The sequence below is a fragment of the Sinocyclocheilus grahami genome, unplaced genomic scaffold (genome assembly GCF_001515645.1).
Source record: "Sinocyclocheilus grahami isolate Dianchi unplaced genomic scaffold, SAMN03320097.WGS_v1.1 scaffold330.1, whole genome shotgun sequence".
Taxonomy (NCBI): domain Eukaryota; kingdom Metazoa; phylum Chordata; class Actinopteri; order Cypriniformes; family Cyprinidae; genus Sinocyclocheilus; species Sinocyclocheilus grahami.
The window spans coordinates 1081065-1093410 of NW_015505509.1; the positions used below are offsets into that span (position 1 = coordinate 1081065).

Consider the following 12346-nt stretch of genomic DNA (forward strand, 5'->3'; position numbering starts at 1 on the left):
TGCTTTGCTCGCGTGAGATGCGGATGGAAATCAGTGCGGTGCACGCGGATCTTTAAAGATCATTTGCATCCAAAGCCAGCTGTTCACTTCATTCCAGACCGACACAGTTTAAGCACACACACCTTTCAGCAGAAGTTAGTATTTTTAATTACAGCAATGTTTTCAGTTAAAATGTATTAGCCAAAAATAAAATAAAATTAACAAATCAAATGAAAACTGCTCAGTTTGTTGTTAGCCGATTAATAGCATCACATTCTGCAAATAGGCCTAGGCCTTTTCAGTTTTGGATAAGACTAAGTCAGACTGTCCAGCAAATTAACAAATCAAATGAAAACTGCTCAGTTTGTTGTTAGCCGATGAATAGCATCACATTCTGCAAATAGGCCTAGGCCTTTTCAGTTTTGGATAAGACTAAGTCAGACTGTCCAGACTACTTGTGTTATAGTATATTATGGACTCCATACAATAATCAAAATGCCCTAATAATAGGCCTATACATATTTTTGTTCCGTTCTGGTAGCTATAGTTTTAAAATAGAATTCGATGTAAACAATAAAATAATATACAAATAAAATGTAGCCTATATTTAAAAATAGGCCTATATAGCAAGACAAAACAAATTAAGATTTTAATTATTTTAACCTACATTTTCATTTCAACACGTTTCATTTTTGGATTTCTTTATGTCAGTTGGTATTTCTGCTACTCAGTAACATAAGAAGAAATGAACTTAGTGTTATGATAGTGGCCGTTTTTAATTGCAGCTAGATAAATAAAATACCTTGATTTGCTCCATATTCAGCCATGCGTGTTTTCGCGTTCGTCGGGTTAAATTTGCTGGTTGAATTAACGTATTACCGTGTTTTAATGGCTAATTTGTTGTCTAATTTAGCCTACCGTTTCGCATCACAAAGTTCACCCTTCACACACACTCGACGTGTTGGTTGTGCATACAAACACACCCACTGTGGCACGCATGCACACGCACGCGCTTATACACACAAACTCTCACTCACGCCCACGCGCTGACAGTCAAAGCTCGTGAGAGGGGGAAATGCACCACTCTGCGTCTTTCTGCGGAAAAAGTTGCAGTCGTGGAGGCTCTGCAGAAAATATGAGTTACTAAAGCAACTTAGGAGTTTGTAGCTAAGACACTCTGGGTTGAAGGTAACATATGCCTGTTGTCGCGTTCTTTGAAAGAACCCAGATATACCCCTAATCGTTTTCATTGAGGAAGAAGAGGTTACGCTCGTTTTGGACCTGGTAGCAACAGTTTATGCACCCGGACAACATCAAGGGCAAAGATAAACTTGTTCAGAGGTGTGGAATTTATCTTTTTTTAAAGAAAAAGAAATTCAAGACTGGCACGGCTGCAAAGCGCCGCTTTTCAACAACCACTGGTAAGTGCACATGACACCCTAGCTTGAATGTGAGATAATGCAAGTGAAGGAATTCGTTCCACCTCTGGGTTGCCAGCCACGGGTGATCTTCAGCTTTAGTGCAGTTCGATGGAGAGGCATGATAAGTGATGCTCTGGCAGGTCTCACCTTGACTTTGCAGTTTATTATAATATATCGTTAACACTATGAGTGAGACAAACGGGACTTGGGCAACTTTATAGTTATAGCGTGTAATTTAAATTAAAACATATATTATTGGTTAGCATAAGCAGAAATAAATCGTGCTAACGAAATTTGCTTTCACAACCAGCAATCAACCTTTTAAATACTGTTTTTAAGTGCGTTTTAAATACTCGTAGCAGCATTCCTAAAATAAAAATTTCTGTTTTAACATTTGCGATGAAACGGGCAATTCAGTTAAGATTGAATTATTGAATGATATGATAAAGTGATATTGAATAACAAGATAGTATTGAATCATTACTTATGATCTAAATTTACATTTATGCAAATGCAAGGTAGCCAGTTAATTTTGAAGATAAGGCGCTCTTGTCTTGTAGTTAAATATTTCTGTAAACTAATACAGTAGTTTCGTTTTATTCGTTTATATACACCAATAAATCAGGTTTAATAAAATTTAGCTGAAAAAAAAAAGATTCACACACGCAGGCAACACTGAAATCACTTTATTAATAAACCTTTTAGGCCCGCAAGACTCTGAGAATATCATAGCACTATCCTTACTATTATGTTAAAACAATGTTACCAGTTTAAAATAAAGAAAAGAAAAACATTGTTCCCCCAATTAATCATCGGAACAAAAATGGCAAAGAATACCTTCTTATTATCAGTAGCAATAGTATGTTTTGCTGTAATTGTGTAGACTAAATTATAAATAGACTAAATAAAAAGAACTAATAGTTTACACAAATCTAAACAGGTTTTGTACATACATATTTTCATCTGCTGATGAACTTGCATCGATGCAGTCCAAGTTATAATCTTATGCACTTATGTCATGTGTAGTGTTTTGTTTCTTACCTTTTGCTGTTTGAAAATGACCTTGTAAGAGTAAATATTTGACATGACACTTGTATTAAATTCGCGTAAAACAATACAAAACAAAAAACGACAAATCTATAATAATAATGACAATAAAAATAATAATAAAGTTACCAATATAAGTAGCCCAAATCAAAACGGAACGGATGCCATGAACGCGCTCAGCATAACGAAAGACACAACTTTAATTGGCCATTTCACGGCCTACTTTGTTTGGTAAATAATTTAGACAATTAATTAGAATATTTTCATAACTTTATACTAGCATCTCAAAATCGTATTTAGATGAATGACTTTCGCGCTCACACGAACTGCGTATTACGCGGCACACATATACAAAGAAACGCACACAAATTTAATTTCCAGAGTCTCAAGCCTTTGACTAAAGGAACAGATGCCAGGAAGGTGATATAAGGGGAGGGCTAAAGTAAAGCGTTGCATTCGGAGAGAGAAAAATGGAGAGGGAAAACGGTTAACAGCAGGATTGCATGCAAATTTCCGACTGAAATTATCATAAGCAAACATCTGAAGCCTGGGCTAATAAAGGCCCATCTGTGTTACTTCATATCGGGTTAGTATAGAGCTGCGATAATGAATTTTGTAATATCCTACCGACAGACATCTCAATCAGAAACTAATCCCCTGATTTTACCGCGGAATCACTCAACTTCCAGCGCTCAACTGCGCTCTTTCTCTCACTGACACACACATGGTGCATGGTCTTTCCTCTTTGTGCCTTGTTTTCATGTGCGTTTGGAGACACGAGTCTTAATTAGGAAGGACTCGAGCAAGCGCTAAGGGATTTCAAAACAAACGAGGAATGTGCACATCCCATTACAGACAGGAACTATCCAATATATGACAATGGGTTTGAAATATATCATCACTGAGTGGCCCATTCGGTCATGTGTGAAAACGGCCAACTAAACATTCTCAAACAGAAGTTGGCCTACACATATAATATAAACACTTTAATAAAATATTAAATAAACATTTCTCTTTTTTTCACAGGTGCTCAACGTATAATCTAACAAATGGACTCCCACTGCCGCAAACTTGCATCAACGTGTGCTCAATTAGGTAAGAAGATCTTGGTGAATGACAAGCCCCCCTCCTTGTTTAAATCTCCAGAGAAGATCTGGATTCATTAATGTCCTTGATTGGTTTAATCAAACATCTCAACGTTGCCTGGCCTACATAAAATACTCATCGCAGCTAGAAAAACTGGTCTATGAAAAGTAGGGCGTTTGTAAACTACCTTTGGTGTTTGACGTATGACTGGTTATAAGGAAAGCGGAACCATTAGACGTTTATAGTCAAAGATGGACATCTGGTGGTAAGACAGGATCATACATGGATAAATAATACCCCCTAGCAGCTCATTTAGAGGAATTTAGATTTTTAAAGCAAAGTCTGTGTGATTTTAGAGGTTTGTGATCTCTAAAATATCTTGAATTTGTTCAAATAAAATACTGATTCGATACTTCAAAATGCCTGGTGATAAAATGTAGCCTACGTGTGGTTAAGTGATCACGTGCGTCCTCAATGAAAAGATGTAAAAACGTGGCAATTAAAAATAAAAATGTGATCTATTTTAAATTATAATTCAGTATGATAGACTGTAGAGGGTAAATTAAGCACAAAAATATAAAAAAATACAATTTTCTCCAGTAAATTATAATTTGGCGCACAGGGACAATTTTAACAGAAACGTAAAAAGACTAAATTAAAACTGAAAGGGAACAACTGTGCAGGCTACAAGAATGTGTGGCCGGTCTCCATATCATCTGGCATCTTCATTAAGCTAATTAAAGCAAACTAAGAACAAATCATAGCACTTATTTAGCCGCATTAGTCCGTTTTTCAGTATACCCCATTTCCCATTGTCATTTAATATTGGCTATGAACCGATACAGATAGCCTATAGTAGATAAGAGATCAAAGGAAAAAGTGAGCATAAAATGCAAACAGCAACGTAAGAGGGAAAAGACATTGGAGCGACTTGATTACCGACAATCTCGTCTCCTCTGCAGTAATATATGCAGCGCTTGTTAGATAGACTCAGGGGAAAAGTAAATGTGTAATGAAAGCCTCCTCGTGCGGAGGAATATACTAATGGAAGAATCTAATGTCCTCTTAATCCTATGGAAAAGGCTTTGTCGTCTCCCTTATATTGACTGAATTGGTAATTAATGGCTCTGTGGTGCGCCATGGTCAATAATCCACAGCAGGCAGTGAGAGGGCTCTGAAGCATTTTGAGGGTCCAAAATAAATACAGAGCAATAATCTATTCTCATACGAAAAGACCTGTACATACAAGATTTTTGTCGGTTCCAGGATCATATATTATGCCATAAATTAATATCCAGTGCAAGAGCGTGAGCTGAATCAAAGTCAGCGATGGAGATGGTCGGGTCATTTTCATAAGCACTTGGCTGCCTTTTCTCTTTTCTCCGTTTTTTTCCCCCTTGGTGTGAATGGCAAGTATGAGAAAGCAGACCGAAACATGATCTTTAATATCGTGCCGGGTCTGGGCGCAAATGCATTGAACGCGAGGTCACATTCTCATACAAAAAGACCTGTACATACAAGATTTTTGTCGGTTCCAGGATCATATATTATGCCATAAATTAATATCCAGTGCAAGAGCGTGAGCTGAATCAAAGTCAGCGATGGAGATGGTCGGGTCATTTTCATAAGAACTTGGCTGCCTTTTCTCTTTTCTCCGTTTTTTTCCCCCTTGGTGTGTTTGACATTTCAGGTGATTTCTCAGGACAAGCAGGGAAGCAAAAAATGTAGAGTTTGTAAGCTCATTTAGTTACACTAATTTCCTCACTTATTGAGTTAGCTGCAATCAGCTGCTTCCAACAATGAAATCGGGTTGGCCGCTTCTTCTTCTTTTTTTTGTTTCTTTTTTATATATTACCCATTTACTGTGGTATTTTTATCTGAATGACAACTAAAATATCATCAGAACTCAAAAAGAAATCCAACTAAAGTTTTTTCTCCCCTGTTATTTTATAATGTAACGAATCTATTTAAAAAACTTTAAATTATAATAAATAATAAATGCAAATTATAAATAGGCTAATTTAAAATTAATTAGGGCTAATAAATTGTTTTTATTTAAAAATAAAAATGCCGTTATTAAACGTATGTAAATTATTGCAACGTTTTGAATGAATTTGAGACAACAAGGTGAAGGAGCTTGAAGTCATTAAAGATGCCCATTTAAAATTCTTAAGCAAATAAGCGCCTTATCAGATTAAATGTAGCATACTCAGAAAAGCAAAGTGGGTGCTCTCTCCCCCGAAATAATCACGAGCACGAGGCGCACAAATGTACCTCGCCAAAGTGCTTTCAGTCCCTAAATTAAATTGTAAAACTAAGCAGGAATACACTCAAAAATAAATATTTTTCTCTTTTTTTCCCTCTTGTTTCTTCTATAGGCCTACAGTTAGGCCTATTGTTTATAATAGGAATGCATTACCTAACAGTCTAAGACTGAGCTTATTTGTTACAAATGAATTCGTAACGCGGTCTTTGATACCCTGTCAACTCATTGTTGCGAAGAATCATCCAATTAACGTGACAAAAGCGGAACTTTCATTCAGAAATGAGCATCTTCGAGAGTTGTCGTATTTAGTTGTGCCATTTGCTGCGCTTATTTGACTTTGACAGAAATCTGTGTTTGAGTTCAAATGTGAATAAAACGCTGTTTTTAAAATACCTGCACAGAAAAATGTTCAGGTGTGCTAGGCTTTGAGAAATGTATTATAAATAGGCTAATTTAAAATTAATTAGGGCTAATAAATTGTTTTTATTTAAAAATAAAAATGCCGTTATTAAACGTATGTAAATTATTGCAACGTTTTGAATGAATTTGAGACAACAAGGTGAAGGAGCTTGAAGTCATTAAAGATGCCCATTTAAAATTCTTAAGCAAATAAGCGCCTTATCAGATTAAATGTAGCATACTCAGAAAAGCAAAGTGGGTGCTCTCTCCCCCGAAATCATCACGAGCACGAGGCGCACAAATGTACCTCGCCAAAGTGCTTTCAGTCCCTAAATTAAATTGTAAAACTAAGCAGGAATAGACACTCAAAAATAAATATTTTTCTCTTTTTTTCCCTCTTGTTTCTTCTATAGGCCTACAGTTAGGCCTATTGTTTATAATAGGAATGCATTACCTAACAGTCTAAGACTGAGCTTATTTGTTACAAATGAATTCGTAACGCGGTCTTTGATACCCTGTCAACTCATTGTTGCGAAGAATCATCCAATTAACGTGACAAAAGCGGAACTTTCATTCAGAAATGAGCATCTTCGAGAGTTGTCGTATTTAGTTGTGCCATTTGCTGCGCTTATTTGACTTTGACAGAAATCTGTGTTTGAGTTCAAATGTGAATAAAACGCTGTTTTTAAAATACCTGCACAGAAAAATGTTCAGGTGTGCTAGGCTTTGAGAAATGTATTTAACCCATTTTGCTTTCTCGGAAGCCACTAGTGAATGCACAGCCTTTATTTGCATGCTCTTTAAAGGGAAAAAAGGCAGCATTTTCTCATTTCTTTGGGCCGTTTTTTAGTCGGTTGGCCATAAAATCTGTGAAGTATAGGCTGTAATGTTCCGTCAGATTGTGGGCGGGGTCTGTGTGACGTCAGGACGCATAGCGCAGCTCGGTTGGACGGAGAGAAGGACAGCTGAAATGAAGAGCGAGCGCTTGGATGTGTAGGAGAGTGTGCGTGTATGCAAGTGGATATAATATCACATACCTGTCCCTGTCACTCTGAATTTCTTTGGGCCGTTTTTTAGTCGGTTGGCCATAAAATCTGTGAAGTATAGGTTGTAATGTTCCGTCAGATTGTGGGCGGGGTCTGTGTGACGTCAGGACGCATAGCGCAGCTCGGTTGGACGGAGAGAAGGACAGCTGAAATGAAGAGCGAGCGCTGGGATGTGTAGGAGAGTGTGCGTGTATGCAAGTGGATATAATATCACATACCTGTCCCTGTCACTCTGGCTCTCCTTGTAGCTCTCGGCTGAAACCGAGATATCTTTTACCCAGTCGAAACGAGAAAAAAAAAACTTAAACTTTCTTCAGCACTGGGTTTATTTTATTACGATAACAGCCGTTTGAGGAGTGTCGCTTTGAGTGGTTTAAGTGACAAAGGAGCACTGACAACGCTTGCCGATACTTCACTACTGGACACATTCATTTCTTTAATTTTTTTATTTATTTATTTTTTCTATATTTGTGACCTTCGCTGAGGACGTTATATCTGCTTGCGAACCGTCCGTAAATCGCTTGTGTTATCCATGACCTCTATGAAGGACCCGTTGAGTTTGGACCACCATCACCACATTACCGGGAGCAAACACACGCCGCTTACGATGGCCTCTAGTCTGCAACCGCTCCAGCGGTCTGTGGACTCGAAACACAGGCTGGAGGTTCACACGGTTTCAGACACCTCCAGTCCAGAGTCCGTAGGTAAGCCCTGGTCCTCTGAAGAGATATATTTAATTGGAATGTTTTCGGGTTTGGTGTCAGTTACCATTAGGTAGGCTATATCATTATGTATATCATTAATATTAGGTAGGCTATGTCATGAGGTAGCCTATGCCTGTGAAAAGAAACCGTTTAAAACTTCTCCCTCAATTTGAAAACAGTAGGTTACAGTGTGAGGCATGCAAATATATAAAGACATGGAGCTGGCAGTTAGTTGATTCATAGGGCTATTGAAGTAGGCTACATAAGTCATGCCCTTTGACAGGGCTTTATTTGCTTAAATTGTGTGAGAAAATGTGGGCTTCTCACAAATGTTTACACTGCGGCATTGCGTTTTGTATGGAATAATGCAAACGTTCTCTACCGCTAATGTTCTTTTTTTCCTATGATGAGAAAGTCACGACGCGTTCATTGTGGTTAAAATATTTTTTTAACCTTGATTTTAGAACATTTGCGCTTGAATTTTTACAGGTAGTGTTAGCTTTGCAAGAAATTATTGTTGAACATTAGTGTTCATAAATTTAGGCAAGTTCATTAATTAATTTAGCCCGTTACGTTGTTACCAGGGAACCTACTTGTTTCTATGATGTCAAATATTTTCAATTCAATAAAACGGAATTAGATTTATCACCCCCACACAGACTTCTCCAATGTGTCAAAACAGAGCCTGAAGCTTAAAAACTGTTCCTCTTGGATTAAACATTTATTTTAAAATACTGAATTACTTTGCATTGCAGAGAAAGAGAAAGGACAGAGTAAAAACGAAGATTCGACTGATGACCCATCGAAAAAGAAGAGACAGAGGCGGCAACGAACGCATTTTACTAGCCAACAGCTCCAAGAACTGGAGTCCACTTTTCAGCGGAATCGCTATCCGGACATGTCCACCAGAGAGGAGATCGCTGTTTGGACTAATTTAACAGAGCCCAGAGTCAGAGTAAGTTTGATAAATGAAATAACATTGTAATAATATGTGATAAAGCCCTATTTATTTTGGAAACAAATCCACAATTCAAGGTTCAAATTCTATATTTTAAATACTAGGCTAAATAAAAAGTAATACAATTGTATAAGACGCTTATAATAGGCCTACTTAAAATTATTACAAATTAATGATTATTAGGTTATTCATTATATAATAATATAATTATAATTAACTTATTAGTACTGTTTTACAGTTATAGGCTACTTATTTGAACTATTTTGTTCATATATAGCCTAACTATTATTATACGGGCGCTTCATGCTATAGGCTACTATCTAAAATCGCGTTATGTTAATTTAGGTGACATGCTAAATATGACTTTATTTAATCATTTAAATATAAATCTGTCACTGTTTGGTTAGAGGCTAATTATGGGTCCAATTGTATGCAATCAACACAAGTGACGCCCTAACGATGACAGACCTTAATGGAGTCACGCAGTCGCCTTTAAAGAGGTGTAAAGCTTGTATTTTGTGATTGTCATTCTCGTGTTGTATATACATAAGGTTAGTGTGTCTCCGCCTGCTTAGGGAGAATACACATTTGAAGCGTCGGGCGGCCCATTGACCGCTAAAAGCCTGGAGACTGGATGTGTATTGGGATTCCCGGGATCAGACAAGATTCCGGGTGACTGATAAAAAGCGATTTAATTAGGGATCCTAACTGAGTTTGACACCACCACCACCCATATCATTTATCTACCAAAAACAGCTGCGGTGACAGCAATTCTCAACACTTATAATCGTCGGTTTAACTGTTCCCATTGTGTCAGAAAACAATGAATTATGGAGTCTAATAAGGAATCTAAATTATTATCTGCATTTGTTGCAGGTGTGGTTCAAGAATCGACGGGCAAAATGGAGAAAAAGGGAGAGGAACCAACAGGCAGAGCTGTGTAAAAACGGTTTCGGCCCTCAATTCAACGGACTTATGCAGCCCTACGATGACATGTATCCCAGCTACACGTACAACAACTGGGCTGCAAAGGGGCTCACGTCGGCCTCTCTGTCTACCAAAAGCTTCCCCTTTTTCAATTCCATGAACGTCAATCCGCTGTCTTCTCAGGCCATGTTCTCCCCACCTAGCTCCATCTCTTCAATGAGCATGCCCTCCAGTATGGTTCCGTCTGCTGTCACCGGCGTGCCCGGATCAAGTTTAAACAGCCTCAATAACTTGAATAACCTCAGCAACCCCTCTCTAAATTCGGGGGTTCCCACGCCGGCGTGCCCTTACGCCCCACCGACACCTCCGTATGTTTACCGGGACACTTGTAACTCCAGTCTTGCCAGCCTGAGACTGAAAGCCAAGCAGCACTCGAGTTTTGGATACGCGAGCGTGCAGAATCCGGTCTCCAATCTCAGCGCTTGCCAGTACGCAGTGGATAGACCGGTGTAAGAGACGATTGTAGAATTTACAATCCCGAATCCCAGGAACGAGAGACTACACTTTTTGTTTCAAGGGCACTAGAAGAATAAACCACTGAAATGCGTCCAATCCTGTGATGGAATGTCAAGCGGGAACGGAAGACAAACGCGCCATTTCTAATAAGATTTGTTCTCTACACTAGCAAGTGCACACTAGCCAGTGAAGAGTTTAGGATACCAGAATAAAAAATAAATAATAAAAAAAAGCTCATTTATTTTGACGTTTCAACTTTTGGACAGTAATTGACTGAACGGTTGTATATAGGCTATACATATATCTTAATATCATCTCCAGTTTGTAGAGGCGAAAGCTCTAACTCTTAAGCATTTTCGAGAATTCAGTTTAACACAGCATGTGGAAAACGTACAGGAATCATGTCTTGCTTGCGATCAAGGGAATGTACATACTAAACGCACCAGTCGTGTGTGATATCATAAATTTATTATTAAATGTCTGTGTGAATATAGATCTAGAATAGCAACCCTGGGTAATAATACGCAAATGTTTCTGAGAAATGAACTTGGTTTTTGCTCTGTGTATAATATTTGGTACGGAATTTTTGTTTCGTTTTTCAACATCCCAAAAATAAACTATTGTGTTTTATTTAATGGAAGTAAATATATTGTTCTGAAACATTTCAAAACGTTTTCTTCACAATTATTGCACGCTCATGTATGTAGCACACATTTGTTGCTTTGTAGCATTCTAAGGTTTATAGAGAGAGAGGGAAGGAAGGAAGGAAGGAAGGAAAACGTATCTAATACACATCAACGTGACATGAGAAGTCCGGTGAAGAGGGCGAGATGTCCCGAGCAGATTAGGAGAATATACAAGACTGACTGGACTGGAGAGCGACTGGAGGCTGGAGGCTGGGCCTCCAGTGATCACCGATGCTTGAAATAACATTGCAATAAGATCGGGGCAGGCTGGACCACACATCACTGAGCCATCTGCCAGCTGAACTCCTTTAAAAAAAATAATAATAATAAATATGATGTGATACACGATGGTCCAGTATTAAGCTCATGTGATCGTGATTAAGTCGAAAACAAGGCTCATATCTCATATGAATTATGGATTACTTATAATAACATATAAAGTGCCATCCCACTGCGCAAACAAAACTGTGCTTTTTTTTTTATCAGACTCACAGTAGCTCGGCGCATATAATTAAAAGTAATCGCGACACTGAGTGTCAATTGACTGGCTGAATAATAATAAATATGATGTGATACACGATGGTCCAGTATTAAGCTCATGTGATCGTGATTAAGTCGAAAACAAGGCTCATATCTCATATGAATTATGGATTACTTATAATAACATATAAAGTGCCATTCCACTGCGCAAACAAAACTGTGCTTTTTTTTTATCAGACTCACAGTAGCTCGGCGCATATAATTAAAAGTAATCGCGACACTGAGTGTCAATTGACTGGCTGTTTGTAAAAAAAGAAAAGCTCGCAGCGTCAAATTACTGTATAGAAAATGCTTTACAATAAATATGCTAAAGAGTGGAAAGAGGATTAAGGAAGATGTCTCGTGCCCCTAATACAACATAACTGCTATTGTATATTGACTCGCGAGGTTATTTAATTCCAATTTAATAAGCACTTATTCTCTTTCTCGGGAAACATTTACACTGTTTGGCCTTGTCTGCTGACCATCATTAACTGCACTGATGCATGTATAGCCGATAAAAGGCCTCTATAGCACAGCCAATCTCATTTATAGAAGAGTAATCAAAACAAAGAGAGGTATGCAACAGACAGGCGTGTGTGAGAGAGTGTTTCTATCCATGAAAGTCATGTCACAGCGCGTACAGATCACAATGACTGAACATTTACTGTGGGTACAACACAAGCGAACTGTTTAACATGAATGCTCTCATATAGTTATGATTAATGAGGCAGACAGAACAAGGGTGGACTGGAGCAAATTGTAAAACTGAATGCTACTATTAAAGATATT

At 38.0% G+C, this 12346-nt stretch overlaps 1 protein-coding gene across 2 annotated transcripts; it reads left to right on the forward strand.

The window, feature by feature from the left end:
• The first annotated feature begins 1037 nt into the window (after nt 1-1037).
• pitx2 (paired-like homeodomain 2) lies at nt 1038-10564 on the forward strand. Of its 2 annotated transcripts, XM_016295130.1 has the most exons (4): nt 1038-1400; nt 3474-3542; nt 8704-8903; nt 9783-10564. In XM_016295130.1, the coding sequence occupies exons 2-4, from the start codon at nt 3497-3499 to the stop codon at nt 10344-10346; spliced, it is 810 nt and encodes a 269-aa protein (XP_016150616.1). In that variant the 5' UTR covers nt 1038-1400; nt 3474-3496; the 3' UTR covers nt 10347-10564. The 2 variants fall into 2 exon arrangements, with proteins under 2 accessions (XP_016150616.1, XP_016150615.1); XM_016295129.1 differs by lacking the exons at nt 1038-1400; nt 3474-3542 and adding an exon at nt 7357-7948.
• The last annotated feature ends 1782 nt before the right edge of the window (nt 10565-12346 follow it).

Bases quoted from the DNA above. Each gene is read 5' to 3' on its own strand.
- pitx2 (XM_016295129.1), top strand. From the start codon at position 7,777: ATGACCTCTATGAAGGACCCGTTGAGTTTGGACCACCATCACCACATT. The intron at 7,949-8,703 runs GTAAGCCCTGGT...TTTGCATTGCAG, and splicing joins CTCCAGTCCAGAGTCCGTAG to AGAAAGAGAAAGGACAGAGT. The intron at 8,904-9,782 runs GTAAGTTTGATA...CATTTGTTGCAG, and splicing joins TAACAGAGCCCAGAGTCAGA to GTGTGGTTCAAGAATCGACG.